General features: G+C 43.8%; 1 protein-coding gene across 2 annotated transcripts in view; it reads left to right on the top strand.

The window, feature by feature from the left end:
- Positions 1-13,573, top strand: part of SHISA9 (shisa family member 9) — a 280,741-nt gene extending 267,168 nt beyond the window's left edge. For both annotated transcript variants that reach the window (XM_036410575.2, XM_036410576.2), the window contains one exon: positions 9,625-13,573. In XM_036410575.2, coding sequence (XP_036266468.1) covers positions 9,625-10,004 — 380 coding nt within the window. In that variant the 3' untranslated portion in view covers positions 10,005-13,573. The remainder of the gene's footprint in view (positions 1-9,624) is intronic.
- Positions 13,574-18,592: the final 5,019 nt, after the last annotated feature.

Raw genomic sequence — 18,592 nt, 5'->3', positions numbered from 1 at the left:
GACCGCCTTAGGAACCTGCATGGCTTTATAGAATGCATTTCAAAAGAAATGAGAAATACCCGGGCATTTCTTTTAACAACATGAACTGTCCTCCCCTTTACTTCCTAATTCAGCTTGTGAAGGAGAGAAAAACATTGAGACCCAAAAAGTATTCCTATATAAGTAAAAAGTAAACACTGCCCAACTGTCCCAAGAGGCTCTACAAATAGTGTCTTAAAGGAAAGAAGTGTATTTCTCTCTCGTGTAGTAGCCTCCAGGGTCCCGGTTGGTGGGGGGCTGTTCTGCTTCATGTCATCTCTCAGGGAACCAGGTTCCTTCAACATTGTAGCCCTACCTGCCTCTACCTTATCCTCTTCTGCATTGTTATAGTTTGTTGTTGGTATAGCCTGTGGAAAGGGGGAAGAGACCATCTAAGGCAACCAGTTTTCTTTTAAATAAGAAAGGTGAGGTGAAAATTGGATGCATTAATTTTGCTAACATTCCATTGGTTAGAGGTTAGCCAGCTGGCCAAATTTAGCTTCCAAAAACATCATGGTGTTGATCCATATGAGTCAATTGAAAAAAAAAAAAAATATATATATATATATAAATGTACCCGTGCAGTTCAAATCCATGCTGTTCAGGGTTGACTGTATACGTGTATTATTATTCATATATATTATATTAATATATGTCATATATGATTAATATGAGCTATGTGCTATTGGTTTGGTTGAACCAATATTTCAAAATAGCTTTTTATGTATGTATATATATCCTATTACTCATCTATATGAATATTCATATAGGATATATCTCTACTTATATTTTATATATATATATATATGCATAAAAGGAGGTTTATTATAAGGAATTGGTCCATGTAATTATGGAAGCTGAGAAAGTTATCTATTGTCTGCTAGTTAGAAACCCAGGAAAACCAGTGGTGCAATTCTAGTCTGAGTCTGAAGACCTGAGAACCTGGGAACTGCTGATATAAATCCCAATCCAAAGGGCAGGAGAAGACCAACATCCCATCTCAAAGAGGCAGACAGGAAGGACATGCTTCCTCCTTCCTATGCTTTTTATTCTACTCAAACATTCAGAGGATTAGATGGTGCCCACCTACATTGGGGAGAGTATCTACCGAGTCTACCATTTCAAATGCTGATCTCACCCAGAAATATCTTCACAGACACACTGAGAAATAATGTGTAATCTGGATAACACATGGACCAGTCAAGTGGTCACATAAAATTAGATGTCACAGGCTAGATAATCAGAGGATGAATCCTTCTGCCCATTTATGATGTTTTAGAGAATGTCATTACAACTGAAATGTGCCTGATGCTTTCCTTCATTCATCAGATGCAGATTATTGTACCCCTACTCTGTGCCAGGCACTGGGTTAGGTTTTGAGGATACAGTAGTGAACAGAGCAGATATGATCTCTACTCTGATTGGAGCTTATATTCTAGTCAACAGAGACAGACAATACGCAAATAACTAAAAAAGGTAATTTCATATAATGACACAGGTTAAGACCATAAAAAAGAAAAAATTCTCATCCTTTGCAGCAACCTGGATGGAACTGGAGAACATCATGCTGAGTGAAAAGAGCCAGTCAATGAAAGAGAGACACCACATGACCTCACTTATTTATGGATGATAAAGAACATTATAAACTGAAGAACCAAAAGATAGATATAGAGACAGTAAAGCAACAAGCAGACTGTCAAATTACAGCAGGGAGGTTGGGGAGATCTGGGGGAGATAAGAGATCAACCGAAGGACTTGTATACATGCATATAAGTACAATCAATGGACACAAAACTCTGGGGAGGGTATGTACGGGAGGGGGCGGGCATTGGTATATGTACAAAAATAATAATTTAATAAAAATATATATTTAAAAAAATAGAGAGAGGTGATAAAAGCAACTAGGGGTGGAGATTCTCTGTTTTGATTGGGTCATCAGGAGGAATTTTCTGAGGAAGTGACCTTTGATCAGAGAACCAGATGACAAGAAGGATGCAGACATACAAACAAAAAGAAGAGCATTCAGCAGAGAGAACAGCAGGGACAAGGCCCAACGGCTATGAGATGAAAAGCTTGGTGGGCTCAGGAGCAGACAGGGATCCTGTCTGAACTGTGTTGAATAGTGTCCCCTCCAACCTGTCTCTACTCAAAATGACACAATGTGACCACACTTGGCAATGAGGTCTTTGTAAAGGCAAACAAGTTAAAATGAGGTCATACTGTGTTCATATGGGTTCTAATCCAATGACTGGTGTCCTTACAAGAGGAGGGACATTTGGAGACATGGACATATATACATGGGCCTGGGCCAGGTGAAGACAGAGACAGAGACTGCGTGATGCAGCTACAAGGCACAGAATGCCAAAAATCACTGCAGCCACCAGAAGGTAGAAGTAGCACGGAGAGATCCTCCCCTAGAGACTGCAGAGGGAGCATGACCTTGCTGCCACCTTGATTTCAGACTTCTGGCCTCCAGAACTATGAAAGAATACATTTCTATTATTTTAAGCTGCTCAGTTCCTGATAATGTGTTATGGCAACCCCGGGTAACGAATGCACTCTGTGATGGGTTCATAATAAGTGTGGGAGAGATGAAAGTGGACACATAGCCAGAGGCCAGGTCATGCAGACCTCGGGGAGCACTGCAAATAACTTGGGTTTTATTCGTGGGGGTGATGGAAAGATTAATCACTTCATTCCCACACACCCTTGGACCCAAAACAGGAGTGGCGACAGCTTTGGTTTGCTTACCAGGTGAAATCCATCACCGGAGGCCCAAGAATATCACCATGTGAGAATGAGCGGTAGGAGCCCCTCCTTAAGATATCTTTGGCCCAAGGAAAGAAGGTAGGTGGGAAGCCACCTGCTGAGACCCTCAGATGTGCAACTTGTTTTGAAAACTGGTTGTTATCCTGACTCTCTTCATTCCCATGGAAGCAATGCCCCATTCTGCCCGGCACCTGTACAAATAAGTGTCTGCTGCTAATTAAGAGAGAGACAGATGGAGGAAGGTACAGTTTAATTTTACAGCCCCTGTTCCTTCAAGGCAATTAGGCTCATTGGAAGGAAAGCACCTTTTTTATTCTTTCTTCCTCTTCCTAAACGAAGAAAAATCAAATAAAAGAGGACCAGTGTTGTTGAAAGGCTCACACATCTGTTTCCTGGTCGGCTTGTCAGCCATCTGCCCACGAGGTAGCAGGGCTGATTAGGTTAATGCATTTATTAATAGGGCTTACAGGGCTGTTCAATAAAGTTGTTATTTTTTCCAAAAAGAGCTTTTTTAATATACTAAGACTGGGGCAGTCTGCACAAACTGAGAGTGGCCACGTCAGCATTTCTTTCCTCTCCTTCAGACCCCAAGCAGAGGAGACCAGAACACTGGAGAGAGGGTGTTAGGAAAATGGCAATTCTTGTTATGGAGACAGTTTACCCACGGCCAACCACAGTATTGTTGAAATGCTAGGGAAAATAACTCTTTGAAGAACAGTTTTGTGTCCCAGGCGACAAATCTGTGCCTACTCTTCCCTTCTCTGAAACATCTCAGAGTCTAGTGGAGGGAGGGTGGTAAGACAAGCAGGTAAATGATCTAGGCTTGCCTATCAGCTGTTAGATGATCTGGGGGCCCTTGCTTTCTTTACCGCACAGGTATCCCTTCAGTTTCTTGACAACACCATGTTCCTTCCCACCTCAAGGCTTTTGCAAATGCTGTTCTATAGCAGTTATCTAGTTCCATATAATAAACTACCCAAAGTTTAACGGCTGAACATAGCAAGCAGTTATTGAGCTTCTGATTCTGAGTCAGCTGGGCATTCTTCTTGTTTGGGCTGGATTGATTGGTCTCAGCCAGGCTTATCAGTATTTGGAGTCAGCGGGCAGGTCAGCTGATGGCTGGTGGTCTAGGATGGCCTTGCTCAGTATCTGGCTATGAGCAGGCTATTGGCTGTGGTGATCTTGGGCAACCGGCCTGCAAATGTCTCATCCTGCAGGAGGCTAACCTGGGCTTCCTTCTTCACATGGAGGCAGGATTCCAAAAACTTAGCAGCAGAAACCGTAGAACTTGTAAAAGGCCAAATTGGAGACATGTGTGACATCAAAGACAGTTACAAGGCTAGGCCAGGTGCAAAGGGAGGAGAAATATACTCCATCTCTTGATGGAAGGAACCGCAAAGAAGTATGGCCATCTACTAGAATAATAATAAAAGCATAATATGCTAATTAGACTGGACAGCCAAACAACCTTCCAGATGTCATTTCAGATGTCCTTCTGGATGAAGCTGTCACAACAGGGGCCAAGGCAGAGGCAGTTATGGGCAATTAGGCAGGCAGGCAAGCAATTAGGAGTGCTCAGGCAGGCAGGCAGGAAGAGGTGGTTAGGGGCAAGCAGGCAGGCAGACAGAGTGGTTAGGGGTGATCAGGCAGGCAGCTGAGCACTTAGGGGTGATCAGGCAGACAGGCAAGCAGTTAGGGGCTATCAAACAAGCAGAATGATTAGGGGTGACCAGGCAGTCAGGCGAGCAGTTAGGTGCATCAGACTGGAAGGAAAGTGGTTAAAGGTGATCAGGCAGGCAGGCAGGGGACCAGTTAGGAGCCAGTGGTCCCAAACTGCAAGAGGTTGCAAGTCAGGCTGAGGGACCCCATGCATGAATTTCATTCATCTGACTTCTAGTTTTGCTATCACATGTTTTGAATCGCATGTTCCCTCTCCTGGAATGCTGCTTCTGTGACTATCAGCTCCAGATGGCAGCTACAGAGCACATCTTTGAGATGCTTTCCCTAAAGAGATCTCCATCCCAAACAGACCAGTGCCCCTCTTCACACCATTTCATAGGGCAAATTAGGTTCTCAACACACATGGGGGTAGAGGGAAGCAAAGAGAGAAGGGATAAATGAAAGAGAGATGGTTGGTTTGGATGCATGCCTCCTTTGTGCTTAGCAGGTGGCCTGGCACAGAGTGAGTGCCCAATAAATGTCTGTTGGATCTAGTCCAGTTCTTTCATAGGCCAGGAAGCAATATAAGTTATAATATTTCAGAATTGTGCCATGTAGCTTATATATCTCATATAATTTATTCCTCATTATAAACTGGAGTGTCGTTTATATTATCCTCACTTTACAACCAAGGAAATAGTTTTAAGAGGCTAAGTGACATTCCTGAGGTCTCAGAAACTCAATTGTGTCTGAGCCCAGACCTACAGACTTTCCTGTCCACTCCACTCTTATCCCATGTACTAAACACTTCCTATGTTCAGGGAATACCCGAAGCCCAGTTCACCAGGAGACCAATTCAGGGTTGGGAGTGGAGAAGGGTGTAGATTTTCCCTTTGGAGCTCCATGATTCCTCTTAAGGGTGGCTTCTCCCCATGCTTGCACTGATGTGGCAAGAGTGGAAGGCCTCTCTGACTATTTTTATTTTGAACTTTTGGAGAAGACATTACATATCTCCGCTGTCAGGGCATCTACTTCATAATCAATTTTCTCAGCTTGTCAGAAGCAAGAACCCTTGAAGGCATCCCTTGCTCTGAACAGACCTTAGACTAATCTGTTGTCTGGAAAGGGAAACATGGGAATGAATGATTGTGGACCATGCCTGGGGACACAGTGACCAAGAGTGAGGCTTTCATTAAGACACTGCCCATTAGAAGGAGAGGGAAAAGGAGTATCCACTCCAACAACTGCCCTGGTATTCTCTATTCCATTATGTTATTTTGCTCATACATCCATTCACTGATTATTTATTTATGGAGTATCTAATAGATGCTGGGAACGAGGCTGGACATGGCCTATGTAATGCTAAGAAAAAATCAGTCCTGGCCTTTGCCTTCTTGGAACCCTAGTGGGAAATGTCTGTGGTATATCGCTAAAGAGAAAAGCAAGTTGAAGGGGTTTGGAAACTACAGCCCCATTTTTGTTCATTTAGAAAGTGTTTGCATTGAAAATTGACATCAGAAAACTGACAGCATATAAAATGAACTGCATAAAGAAGTGTGAAATGGCAAAGGCATGATCCGTGCCATGCACCAGAGCCTCCAAAGATTGGATCTGACCTGGTCAGACTTCCTAGAAGGGAGGGATACCTGACCTGAGCGGCAGTTGGGGTAACAGGAGGGAGATGGGAGGTTCCTGCCTTTTAGTTCTTTATAAAAATCGATGCGCTGGCACTGTGCTAGATGCCGGGCTCAGCCTGAGAGTCTCAACTTTGCCTGCACATTAGAATCACCAGGGGGTGGGACTTAAAAAAAATTCTATGTCTGAGCCAGACCTTCAGAGATTCTAATGAAATTGTTTGGGGGACAGGCCCAGGAATCTGAAATATTTAAAAGCTCCCTCATGGGATTCCCATGGACTGCCAAGGGTGAGAGCCACTGACTTGTACAGATGGAAAGATAGGCCCCTCTGCTATCAAAGCACTCATGGTCTAGTGGGAGGACACTGATGGGAAAATGGAAACCTATAAAACAGCATGGACAGTGCTGTGATAGAGCTGTGATGCCTTAGGGAGCCTCAGGGAATCAGGAGGCAACACCTTGGCTAAGTCTTAAAGACAAATAACAAAATCTTACATAAATGAAGGGATGGGACAGCTAAGCTCCAACACCTGATTCTCAGATCAACTCAATGACTTCATCGTACTCCTAAGACCAGATATTCTTCATGCACTTATCATAAAACCATATGTAACCTTTATGCAATTTGTGGGACTATTTGGTCACTATCTGTCCTTCCCTCTGAGGGCAGGGATTAGGTGTGTTTCTGAGTCTGCCTTATATTTCCCGTATCCAGGGCATGCCCCACACCTATGTGATGCATGACTAAATGACTGAGCAAATTGCTCGAAGAGGTTTTGGAAATGAGCGACGCAGTTGGTTTTGCATTTTAGAAATATGCCTTTGATTGCAGTGTGGAGAATGCAACCAGGGAGGTGACACCCGAGGCAGAAGTGGAACAAAATTCAAAGTGAGGGGAATGGGATAGGTTAGAGAAGTATTTGGTAGGCAAGGCTAGAAGGACTTGGGGGTTCAGCAGTTGTGCTATGGAAGAACAGAAGGGTTGAGTCAGCAACAGCGCCATGTTTGTGGCTTTCTATGCCATAGAGAAGGACGAGCCTGAAGAACAGATCCAAGTAATATTGATGGGCTCAGGCTGGGTCACCTGGAGAGGGAGATGCCAGTGAGTCTGTCCTGGATGTCACTGGATATGTGAACTTGGAAGTTCAGGGTGGAATCAGTGCATCCGTCTATGGAAAATTCATGGCATTGGAAACCTAGAACTTTCCTCTGGAAGGCAGAAAGATAGAGATCTAATCTCACTCATGCCGCTTTAAGCAATACATGGCATTTTGTGAATGTGATGTGCTTGTAGCATCTTCAGTAGCAGACACCCAGGTTCCTTTTGGCTCTGGCATGCTGTATCTCCTTACAGCTCTAGGATTTATGGAAAGGAGGACTTTCTCATGAAAGACTGTGTCTGTCAGGGTTATTTACATAGACAGGAACAGAAACCCAACTTAAACTGTAGTAAGCCTTGAAAGTCAACATGTGCCTTCCTGCGGTGTCGAGTTGAGAAGGCATCTGAGTGGAGACCACACTTGCCAGGAAAGAGCCCTGCGAAGAATGAGTGATGTCTACCATGGATGTGGAGGGGCAAGTGGAATGCATTTTTGCCCACTCAGCTCTGAAACCAAAGCTTTCCCTCTGGGCCTTTCAGAAGCATCATATGATGTCTATTGGGAGTTAGGTTCTACCCTGGCTCAGCCACTAGCTATGGGCAACCTTCATTAAATCATTTTACATCCCTGAAATGGACAGTTTATAATCCAGCAAGCAGGGGTTAAAATCAGGGTTGTTGAAAGGATCAAATGAGATAAACATGGAACTAGGGTGAGCCCCATGAATTTAAATGAATTCATGTGTGTAATAGAATGGGATGTTGTGAGTGTGGAAGAAAGCGCAGCAAATATTTCTAGTCTCCCAAGAGATGTACATTTGAAGTTGTATGGATAAGACATTAACTAAAGAAGTGTAGAGGATCTTATAATGAAATAATTGTAAGAGGAAATAAAAAGAGGTATCACAAATATATCAAAATATATCAAATACATAGGGAAAATATATCAATTACATAAATAGGGAAAGGAAGAAAGAAAGTGAATGAGAGAGAAAGAGAGAGAGAGAGAGAGAGAGAGAAGATAAGGAGGAAAGAGGGAAGAAAGGAAGGAAAGAAGGAAGAAATGAAGGAAGAAAAAAGGAGAAAGGAAGGAAGAGACAAAGAACAAAGAAGAAAGAAATAGTTTAAAAAAAATAAAAGAGAGAAAAGGGGCAGAAATCAATGCTGGAGAGTGTGGTGAAATGAAGTGGAAATTGATATAACTCTTTTGTAGCACAGTAGGCAATATATATCAAGGGCCTTAATAATGTTCACACCCTTTAAAAGTAATTTCACTTCAGGTAATTCATTTCAGGGCTGGATAGTAAATATTCCAAGCTGTGGGCCAGGCAGTCTGGGTCACATGTACTCGAATCTACCACTGCAGAGCAAAAACTGCCACAGGCACGGGGAAATGAATAGGAGTGGCTGTGTTCCAGTAAAACTTTATTTTCCAAAATAGGCGGCGGCTGGATTTGGTCCATGGGCTGCAGTTTGCCATCTTCTGATGTAGATTAAGAAAATATTTTTAACATCATGCTAAATTCAAAATTCTAAGTGCTAAGAGAGCTTTAATCCAGAAGATTCTCATCTCAGCTTTATCTTTATTAGCAAAATATTGGCACAATTGAATGTTCATCAACAGGGGCATTGATTAGTTTTTAATAGTTGCATTCAATAAAATATTATTTGGCATTAAAATATGTTTATTAATAGTTTATAATAAAGGGGGGTGCTTGATTGAATACTACCTAAGAAATCAGTTATTTACAAGGATAATGATAATGGTGGTGACTAATATCTAAGCATTTTACACACGTTATATCATTTAACCCTCCAAACAATCCTATTGAATATACTTTTTATTGTGAATATGTGCCTTATGCAGAAACCGATGATAAAAAAAAGTTGTAATTTAGCTATAGTTAAAGTGCTAGTAGTTGGCAGAGTTGGGATTTGAACACAGGTCTGCTTGAGTGCTAAGAGCAAACACACCAACAAAAATTCCCAAATAATTCTGTTGATTGAGAAGACCAGGAAAAGATTCACTCAGGTGTTGATACGGGCTCTCTTGAGTGTGGGGATAGACACGAATATTTCTCCACATGTTCGATATTTTCTCTACGAGAATGCATGACTTTAATAATGAAGAAACAACTCTTGCATTTTATAAGAAAACCAAGGATAACGGAGCATTAGGGTTAAGTGTGGTGGGGATTGCTTATTTGAGGGGGTCCAGAGGTGCTGTCAGGTCCTGCTCTTGTCTGTGAGAAGAACATGGCCCTGTCCTTCCTTCTGTCTGTTCCAGGTGGAGTTTCTAGTGTGTGTGTCGTTTGGACTGTGGCCCACTTTGATGCCGTTTTCGGGTTGACTTGCCAGTCCCTAACTGTCTCTTTCTCTCTTCTCTCTCTCCCTCTCTCTACTCTCCCCTGACCTTCTCTGTCCACCTGCCCCACGCTCCAGCCGACAAGGCCAATGACGACTTCTACTCCAAGCGCCGGCACCTGTCCGAGCTGGCGGCCAAGGGGAACCTCCCTCTGCACCCCATGAGAGTGGAGGATGAGCCGCGGCCCTTCAGCCCCGAGCACGGCCCCGCCAAGCAGAACGGACAAAAGTCTCGCACCAACAAGACATCCTCACACCCCCTGGCCTACAACTCCAACCCCAACTTCAAGGGCTGGGACACCGGCGAGCATTCTCTCCGGCGGCAGGCCTACAGCAGCAAGGGCAAGCTGGGCACTGCCGAGTCAAGCTCCAGCGACCCCCTGGGAACTCGCCCCCAGCACTACCCACCCCCACAGCCCTACTTCATCACCAACAGCAAAACAGAAGTGACTGTCTGAGCCGGCACCACACCGAGCGTCCTGGAGACCACACTCAACTGAGAGGCAAAAAATACCCCGGCCTTCACTCTCCCTGGCCTCACCCCGCACAGCCACCCACCACTCACTCTCCACACCCACCGACCAGAAACCCACTGGTGACACGGAATCACGCTTGTCCTGGGTCATGCCTAACACGTGTTGGCGGGCAGCTGAGCAGACATGAAGCATGGACGTCCAGCAGTACCGCAAAGGGGAAACTGAGGCATGCTCTTTCGGCCTCAGGCCCAAGGTTGCCGACTCAACGTGCCCAAACCGTGGGGCTAATTGTTCTTTTCCTCCTAACTTGAAACTAAAATCCCTGATGAAAAATAACAGTAGCACAATATAGAGAAATTGTCCATTTGAGCACATACGCCATTGGCCACGAGCTGTCCACTTCTGGGTGAATGAGCCAGGGCAGAGGGCGGGTAGAAAATGTACCAGTGATGAGTGCACTTAAAAAGAGGAGTCATTTGGGAGGAATCTGCACATTAGAAGCATTTTCTAATCCTAAGAAGTGGTGGTGTGGACACACCATTTTGATGAACGTGAGACAGTAGCTGGACCCGAACCATTCTATTTCTAGTTCTTTTCATATCATCCACGTCTGAAGCAAAAAAAGAAACAACCTTCAAACTCACAAAACGTGAACGACCCGGAACCCACTAACAGTGACAGGGAACAGAGAACATTTTAGGACTCCCATTAAGACCATGACTATGGAAATGGGAGGGATGGGCTTTGATGGCAGGGAGAGGGTCCAGAGAATATTCAATAACTTTTCTTTATAAAAAGAAAAATGAACTATAAGTCCACTACAACACAGAGAAGAACAGCAAACTCATTTTCATCCCAAATCTTCAAGGCTTAGGAAATCAGCGGTGACATCAAGAACAATTCAAAGAAAAATCACAACTGAAAGGTCAATGGGAGGCAAGAAGGGGACACAGGTGGCGGGTTTCTGGCATGTCCCCCTGGCCTCTGAGACCAGACAGAGACACACTAACCAGGCCTCCACTACCCGTCAGTCCCCGGCTCCCCTCCCTTCAGCCCATTGCCGCCGCTGCAACCACCAAATTTCAACTGCTTTGGACTGAAAATGTCATACGCGTGGGTGGTGCCTTCAGTGTGTTACTGTTTAGTGACAGTCTCATTTCCCAAGTGCAACCTGTGTTCTTTTAGCCTCCCTCCCTCCTGTGTTTCTGCAGTGGTAGATGTTTCCATCCGCCCTTTATTGGTGAGCCCACCCCATCACCCCCTCTGGGAGCGCTGAGCAGTGTCAGGGGTACCTAAACACCAACACCTCCCTATCTCCCACCCTGCCCCAAACCCATGCTCTACCACTTTCTAGCTCCCCAAACCTCTCAAGCGTTTCCAGTCCCATAATTCCCAGGGACCCGCAAAGCGCCTGTCTAGACATTTAAGTGTGTTCATCTCCCATCCAGAATTCCCTGAGGTGGTTTTCAGGTTGGTTCTCACAGCCAATGTCCCAACAGAGGCAGTTTCTGTGCTGGTTCTATTTGTTTTATGGAAGTCCAAAGAGGGTTGTTGAGAGAGAAGAGATTTGTATTTAAGCTGAGATGTTCTCAACCAGACCCCAAAGGTCTAGGTCTTAGCTAATTAACAGGAATCTTTGAGAGCCCCCATGTGTTCCTGTGTCAGAAGCTGTACATGGTCCCAGCAAGCCTCAGAGTACTTCCTGGGATGCTGAACTCCAGTGCTCTGCCTCACCTGTCTCTCCCTCTGATGTCACAGAGTCAGGCAGACCAGGTGGTCCTTCTCCTGCTCACTCCCAGCTGACTTGTGGGCATTGACAATACATTTCGTCTATCTGGGCTTTAGTCTCTGGCCTAAAGCATGAGGAACTGAGGCCTGATCAAGCTTTTCAAACTGTTTGAAATAGCAAAACCTCTGCCATCTTTTAAAAAAGGAAATTGTGCACAGAAACCACCAGGTAAGATTCCCCTATCAGAATGAGGCTCTGTGCTGGACGAAGCAGGCATGAGAGATTCAGTGCCCACTTTCTCAACCTCTTTGCTGAGACCCCAGAGCTCCCCATAGTGGAGGAAACACCACTGGGCTTGGTTTTCTTGACTTACTTACCTGTAGTCCTACAACACACTTTTGGTATCTGTCTCACCTTCCCAGTATTTGTATCTAAATTCATTTACTTTTAATATGGTTAACCTTTAAAAGAAAAACTTTCTGCCATCATCACAAATAGAAAACCGGTATCAGTCACCCTAAACAGAAAGTAAGTATAAAAACCAATACAAAGGCAACAAAACAGCAATTGTCAAGTTCTAGCTAGATACCATTGCTGTGGAAGGGTCTGAACCTATAGTAGCCTGGCATTTGCCTCTCTCTCTCTCTCTCACTTTCTCTCTCTCCCTCTCACCATCTCTCCCCTCTCCTTTATAAATTAAAACAAGATTAGCACATGTTAAAGAATTGTCAAAGATATACCAGCCTCTAATGAAGACTTTCTCCTTGAAGTAACCAGATCTACTGAGAAAAATGCAAATGGAATCATTTCCTATGTGACTCAAAGCTAATAGTGCCATGCCCATGTACTACTTACACTCATTTTGCTTATGCTGGTGGTACACAGCCCATGCTTCAGAAAGCACTGGGCTGGCTTATCTGGGAGGTTCCCTTCAGCTCAAAAGTTCTGCAATTCTAATCTCACTCTTAGATAAACTTGGCTCTCTGCCCTCAACTCACTTCTTCTCACCTTTACCGCAACCCCGGTTAAGGACTTTTTTTGGTCTCTAAATCTACAGGATTTTATTTATTGTCCACGTTCCTTCTCTTCTGAGTCAATGTCATCTGGTGACTTCTGTTAGCTGGGGGTCTGCAGCTACAATTTTGGTGGCAGGGTTGTGACATGGTCAAAAGGATGTAGCAACCCAAGAAGAACCATGCTTCACAGTCTCATCACCTTCCAATTGGCTTCGGGAACCAAACTGAAAGGGGAGGGGAGTGTGGCCAGGGAAGTATATTTTTTGGTCTTCTCTGGGGAGGGTGAACAGGACTCATGATGCTGAGAGTGTCCAGGGAATTGTGACTGCCATGGGTCAATAAGGATCCAGAAGTAGCTAGAGTAGAGAGACATAGAAGAGAACCCAGAATAAAGCAGAGAGACTATTTCTTCCCCATCCCATGCCTGGCACTAGCCTCTACTTGCCTTTAGCCATTCCGACTTCCACCCCCATGGGAGCAGAGTCTTCCCTCCCTTGGCCTTCCCAGAGCATCTCAGCCTCCATCCGCCTTGGGCTCCACCTGGCCTTCCCATCTAACCCCCAGGTTTTTGTGCAAATGGAGCATATTTTATGTGCGAATATTTTAGTAAGCGTATGTTCTGCAAGTAAACCTGTGTTAATACTCGTCAACAACTGCAGAGTTTATGATACCAATAACACTTCCTACAATGAAGACAACAACAACAACAACATTTGTTTGTTTTCTAAGAATGTTTATTTGTAAACATATGTATTCACTATATTAATATGAATTTCTTACCTGGCAATAAAACCGATTATATGTGATGCTGTTGAGCTTGCCATGTATCTTTCTAGGGTCCAATATCCTTCCCTGAGTTTTCATCAGGGGCACCATTATTAGCATCGAGCGCTAAAATTTTAATATTTGAAGTGTATGGGAAACCTTTACAGGGAAGGCAACATTTTAGTTAAGAGCAATTCAGACACACTTTCCAGCAGGCTTTTTCTGTCTGAAGACTTTCTAATGAACCTGTGTCATGTCTCCTATTCACTTCCTGCCTTTAAAAAATGTCCCATTGCTATGTCTCCTGTTCATAACTAAATGTATCCTTAATGGTCAAGAATCTTGCTAAGATTTGCACTTCTGTTTGTACCAGTGACCAGGGCTATAAAACAAACAAATACTGAAAGGATGGGAGATTGGAATCTTCCCCTATTTATTAAATTTGATTTCTTGCCTGGCTTCTGTCAGCACTAAGTTTGAAATTTTCAGAAATCTGCCTTGGTATGGTTCCCTGGAAAGGGTTTCTGAGACACAGATTTGAGGGCAAGTAGTTTATTTGAGAAGAGGAAGGAGACGCTGGTAGGGGGTGGGGAAGTGAGACAAAGAAAGGAAAGCAGTAAAAAATGGTTACTTGATCATTTCATCCACCACTGTGACTGACGAGTAAGGCAATAGGGCAACTTTGGGAAAAGGCATAGAATTGTCACACACTCAAAATCATTGCACCCAAATGGTGTCAACACACTGACTCCCATCAAACATTTGAGCATTGCTTTCTGGGAGTGTTGATATTCAGACATTTCCAAGTCAGAGGCATTTCCATTGGAGAAAGCCCTAGGCACAGACATGCATCTGCTAGTAACTGGAAATAAAACATTGTATACTGAAGTCCTAAAGACCCAACAGATGGAGACAGGAACTCATAGGGGCTGCTCAAAGCCAGAGTTCTCAGGTCTCCTGGGAATGAAGCTTCCCCTTACCACATACTTAGAGAAGCTGTCAATGTTGAGCAAAGGGGATAGTGGACCACAGTCTATAGACAGAGGGAGTGTCCTTTCACTGGGGTTTGAAGATCCTTCATTGGCCAGATGGTCAGTTGGTGTCTCCCAGGGGAGATCCCATGGTCGGTCTCTCTCTCTCTCTCTCTCTCTCTCTCTCTCTCTCTCTCTCTCTCTCTGGCATAATTCTGGTTATCAGAGAAGCATGGATGGCAGGGGATGCTCCTCCGGTACTTGGAAACTGTCCAGGGGTGGAGTCATTCGCTGATCAGTACACATCACAGCCCTCAGGATGCAGTAGAATCTTGCCTTGGGGTTGGGTTTGGTTTAAATACTAAAAATCCAACAATGCAGCCACTGCATGGCTACAACCCATACACAACAATCATATCAGGCATATTTGTAGAGCTCCCACTATGTGCCAAACACTATTGAAGATTTTGCATGCATTGTCATATTTGACCCTCACCAATGTATAAGGTAGCACTATTAGCTTTGGAGCTGGGAAATCTATCAACAAGTTGAGGAATTGTGATTTAACGAGGATATGGTAGAACGGGGATTTAAACTGTAGAGCTCATATTAACTACTATACCAGTAGTTCTCACTTGGATGAGCATGTGAATCCGTGGGGAAACTTGATAAAAATGCTGATTTTCAAGCTCTGCCCACAGAGATTCAGACGAGGTAGGTCTGAATGGGGGCCCAGGATTCAGTGTTTGTAAAGCAGTGGCTCCTGGACCCCACCTGTGAAGTGTTGCATGATGCCACGTTCCCTGATCCAACATCTACTGGCTGTCACTGACCTGGATGCTGCCTCATTTGATGTTTCTGTCCTTCAAGACTGCTTTCCAACAAAACAGACTTTATTTCAGAATGTTTGAGTGTTTCTGATGTAGACAGAAAGCAATGACCAGAAGCGACCTCTGGAGCAAGCAAATAGTATGCTATCATTTTGTATGACCATGGGCAAGTAATTTCTTCCCCATAGGATGTGGTGTGATCTTTTGGATAAGAGCAGGAACTTTGCAGACAGGGGACCCATGTCTGAATTTAAGTGGGCACAATACTAGCTCCTATCAAAGGGTTGCTATGAGAATGATATAAAGCAGTCTACATGAAGCTCCCCAAATAGCTCCCAGACAATATTATTCTCAAGACTTTCAAACCTCATTTGGAAACCATCATCCACCCCAGGCTCTGTGCAAGGGATTAGAAGCAACACCAAGTTTCTTTGCTTTGGGTAAAACATGTCTGAACTTGGTGCGATGCCATTTCTTCCAATGCTTTGACTATTGGTGATGTTACAAGCATGCTAGAGATCTGATTTTGCTGCAGATCCCTTTGGATACAGCTTCAGTGAATGTTAAAAACGAGAAAGAAAAATAAATTCTTGCTCAGTGTGGTTTTCTTGAGGGAGGGACTTTTTCAGATCTAGATGTCTATAGGGGATAAAATCATAATGAATAAGATCCCTAGTAATACAATAAGTTGTGAACTCCTGGTTTCAGATGGTTTATCACTTACGTATGGCTGCTTAACAATGCAGTTACTCCAAAACCTTGCAGCTTACAACACACATTTATTACAGGAGGGTCAGGAATCTGAGCATGGCTTAGCGAGGTCCTATGCTCCTGGGGTCTCTCAAGAACCTGCAATCAAGGTGTCAGGCAGGGTTGGAGTCTCCTCTGAAGCCTCAAATCAGGAGAGATCTGCTTGCAAGCTCACCAGTGTAGCTGTTTGCAGGCTTCCCTTCCTCAGGGACTGTTGGCCAGAGACCATCCTCAGTTTCTCCAATATGGCAGCTTGCTTCATTTAAGACAGCCAGAGATTGTTTGCTGGCAAGAAGGAAGTCACAGTCTCTTCTTATCTAATGACAGAAGTGACAGTCTCTCAACAAGGCCATATTCTATTGGTTAGAAGCAAGATGCTTAAGGGAAAAGGATTACTTATGGCTGTGAAAACCAGAATTTGGGGGTCATTTGGGGCCGCATTAGAGGCTGCTGTCACAGATGGTAGCCAAGGCCCTCTCAGCACAGACATCGGAGCTGTTATGTGTTTTGTAGGTAGTGAGTCTAAGCACAACTCTGACATCACTATCACTTTCAGACACATAACTAACTTACCTGGGATCAAATCTTAGCCCCACCATTTCCGTGCCTAGGTTTTTTCATCTTCAACAACACAGATAATAATAGCACCCACCCCTCCTTTATTGTGTGACACATGTACTATGGAATGGATGAACAGCACAAGGGACTGTGGATAAAGACAAAATGTGAGCTCTACCTTTCTTCCCAGCCCCTTCCTCTTGCATGTGGATGGGGGGCATGTGCTGGGCTTTGGACAATATGAGTGGAAATTCTGTAGGCCCCTTTAAGACCTGGTTCATGAAAACCTCCAGCACAATCCTCCCAAGCCTCGCCCCTACCTACTGGATAATTGCCAATGGCCAGGGCAACCTTGGAAACCACACATTGAAGCTGGCTGAGCCTTGGTCTGCTCAGTCTTTGAATAATTTTGTGGAACAATGACTTCCCTCGCTAGACCACACCCAACACTAACTGGACTTATTGTGCCTGAGAAATGATGTTATGTCGTGATAATTCCGGAGATTTTTAGGGTTTATCTTTTAGAGTAGTTAAAAATGTCCTTAACAAACACAAGAGATGACACATATTGAACAGTGTCTGGCACATAAAAAACTAAATGTCAGGTCTCCTGTTGCCATCATCATCATTATTATCATCTTAACTAATCTTTAAACTTCTCCTTTGTGTTAAAAAAAAATTTCATACCTGGTCTTTAATCCTCCCAACAAGTTCGAATGGGTTAGAAACCCCATTTACTCAATAAGAAAACTAAGAACCAAATGACTTACTTAAGGTCACAGAGCAAGTGCTGCAGAGGGAAGCTAAACCTGCCTTTGACTCTGGTTCTACCACTGCCAGCATCCCACTTAGCCCTCTCGAAGTAGCTGGTGCAATCTGGATCCAGGTATGGAGGCCAAACCTCTGCAGGAGAAGAATGGTTGCATCGTCAGCCTGGCATCTCACTTGTTTTCTTGTCAGATCCCAAATCCCAGCTTGTGCTGTGCTGTACAGTTCAAAGAAAGCACTTCACCTCGAGAAATGTCATGGTTGCTAGAAATAATTTTGTCACATCTTAAATTTTTCCTCTTTGCAAGTTCAAAGGTTTGTTTCAGTTAGAGTCAAATCTTATAATGCCTCATTTTAAAACATTATATAAGGGCTCCTCATTTTAAAAAAAATTATTGATTTGAGAGAGAGAGATAAAGGGAGAGGGAGAGAGAGAAATGCAATTCAGCTGCTTCCTCTATGCCCTCTACTTGGATGGAGCCTGAAACCCAGGCATGTGCCCTGACTTGGAATTGAACCCTTGACCTCAAGGGATGACACTTAAACAACTGAGCCTTACCAGTCAGAGAAAAGGACACTTCATTAAAAAGAAAAAAAAAAATCAGCATCCAAATAGAACATTTCATTGTTTTCATCTTAGAGATACAAAATGAGAAGATTCTAAAAAGGCAATTTATAATCCACAGTTGTCTTATTTTTGGTAATTGGAAGCTTCTTTTGATGCTGTTTTTTTTTTTTTTTGTTTTTTTTTTTTTTTGTTTGTTTGTTTTTTTTGCTGCCCACTTGTCAGTTGAGCTGACAGTATAGGAACTCTACAAGTTGGGTGTCAGTTGAGTCCCCAGATTTAGGGTTTCATTATTTGCCATGGGATCTGCCTTGTGGGTATTTAATACTTCCTCAAACTGAGCCAATAGAATTTTGGAGAAAATTTAGAGACACTTCTGTGTTTGTTTTTTCTCTCAACATCTCATTTAGTTATTTGTTCAACAAATACAGAGTACCTACTACATGCCAGGCATTGTTCTGTGCCTTGGGGATACAGGGATTCCTCCCTCCCTCACCAAAAAACAAAGGCAGATGGAAGATAGATAAGTGGATAAACCAGTCCCATAAAGAGAGTCATCCTGGGTAGAGGAAAGCCTTGATGTCACATAGTCTTGGATTCAAGTCCCCTCCCTAGCAC

Source organism: Pipistrellus kuhlii, unplaced genomic scaffold, assembly GCF_014108245.1.
Source record: "Pipistrellus kuhlii isolate mPipKuh1 unplaced genomic scaffold, mPipKuh1.p scaffold_m20_p_4, whole genome shotgun sequence".
In the NCBI taxonomy this organism is placed as follows: Eukaryota; Metazoa; Chordata; class Mammalia; order Chiroptera; family Vespertilionidae; genus Pipistrellus; species Pipistrellus kuhlii.
The sequence above is the reverse complement of the archived record's forward strand: the minus strand, read 5'-3'. Positions and strand labels throughout refer to the sequence as shown.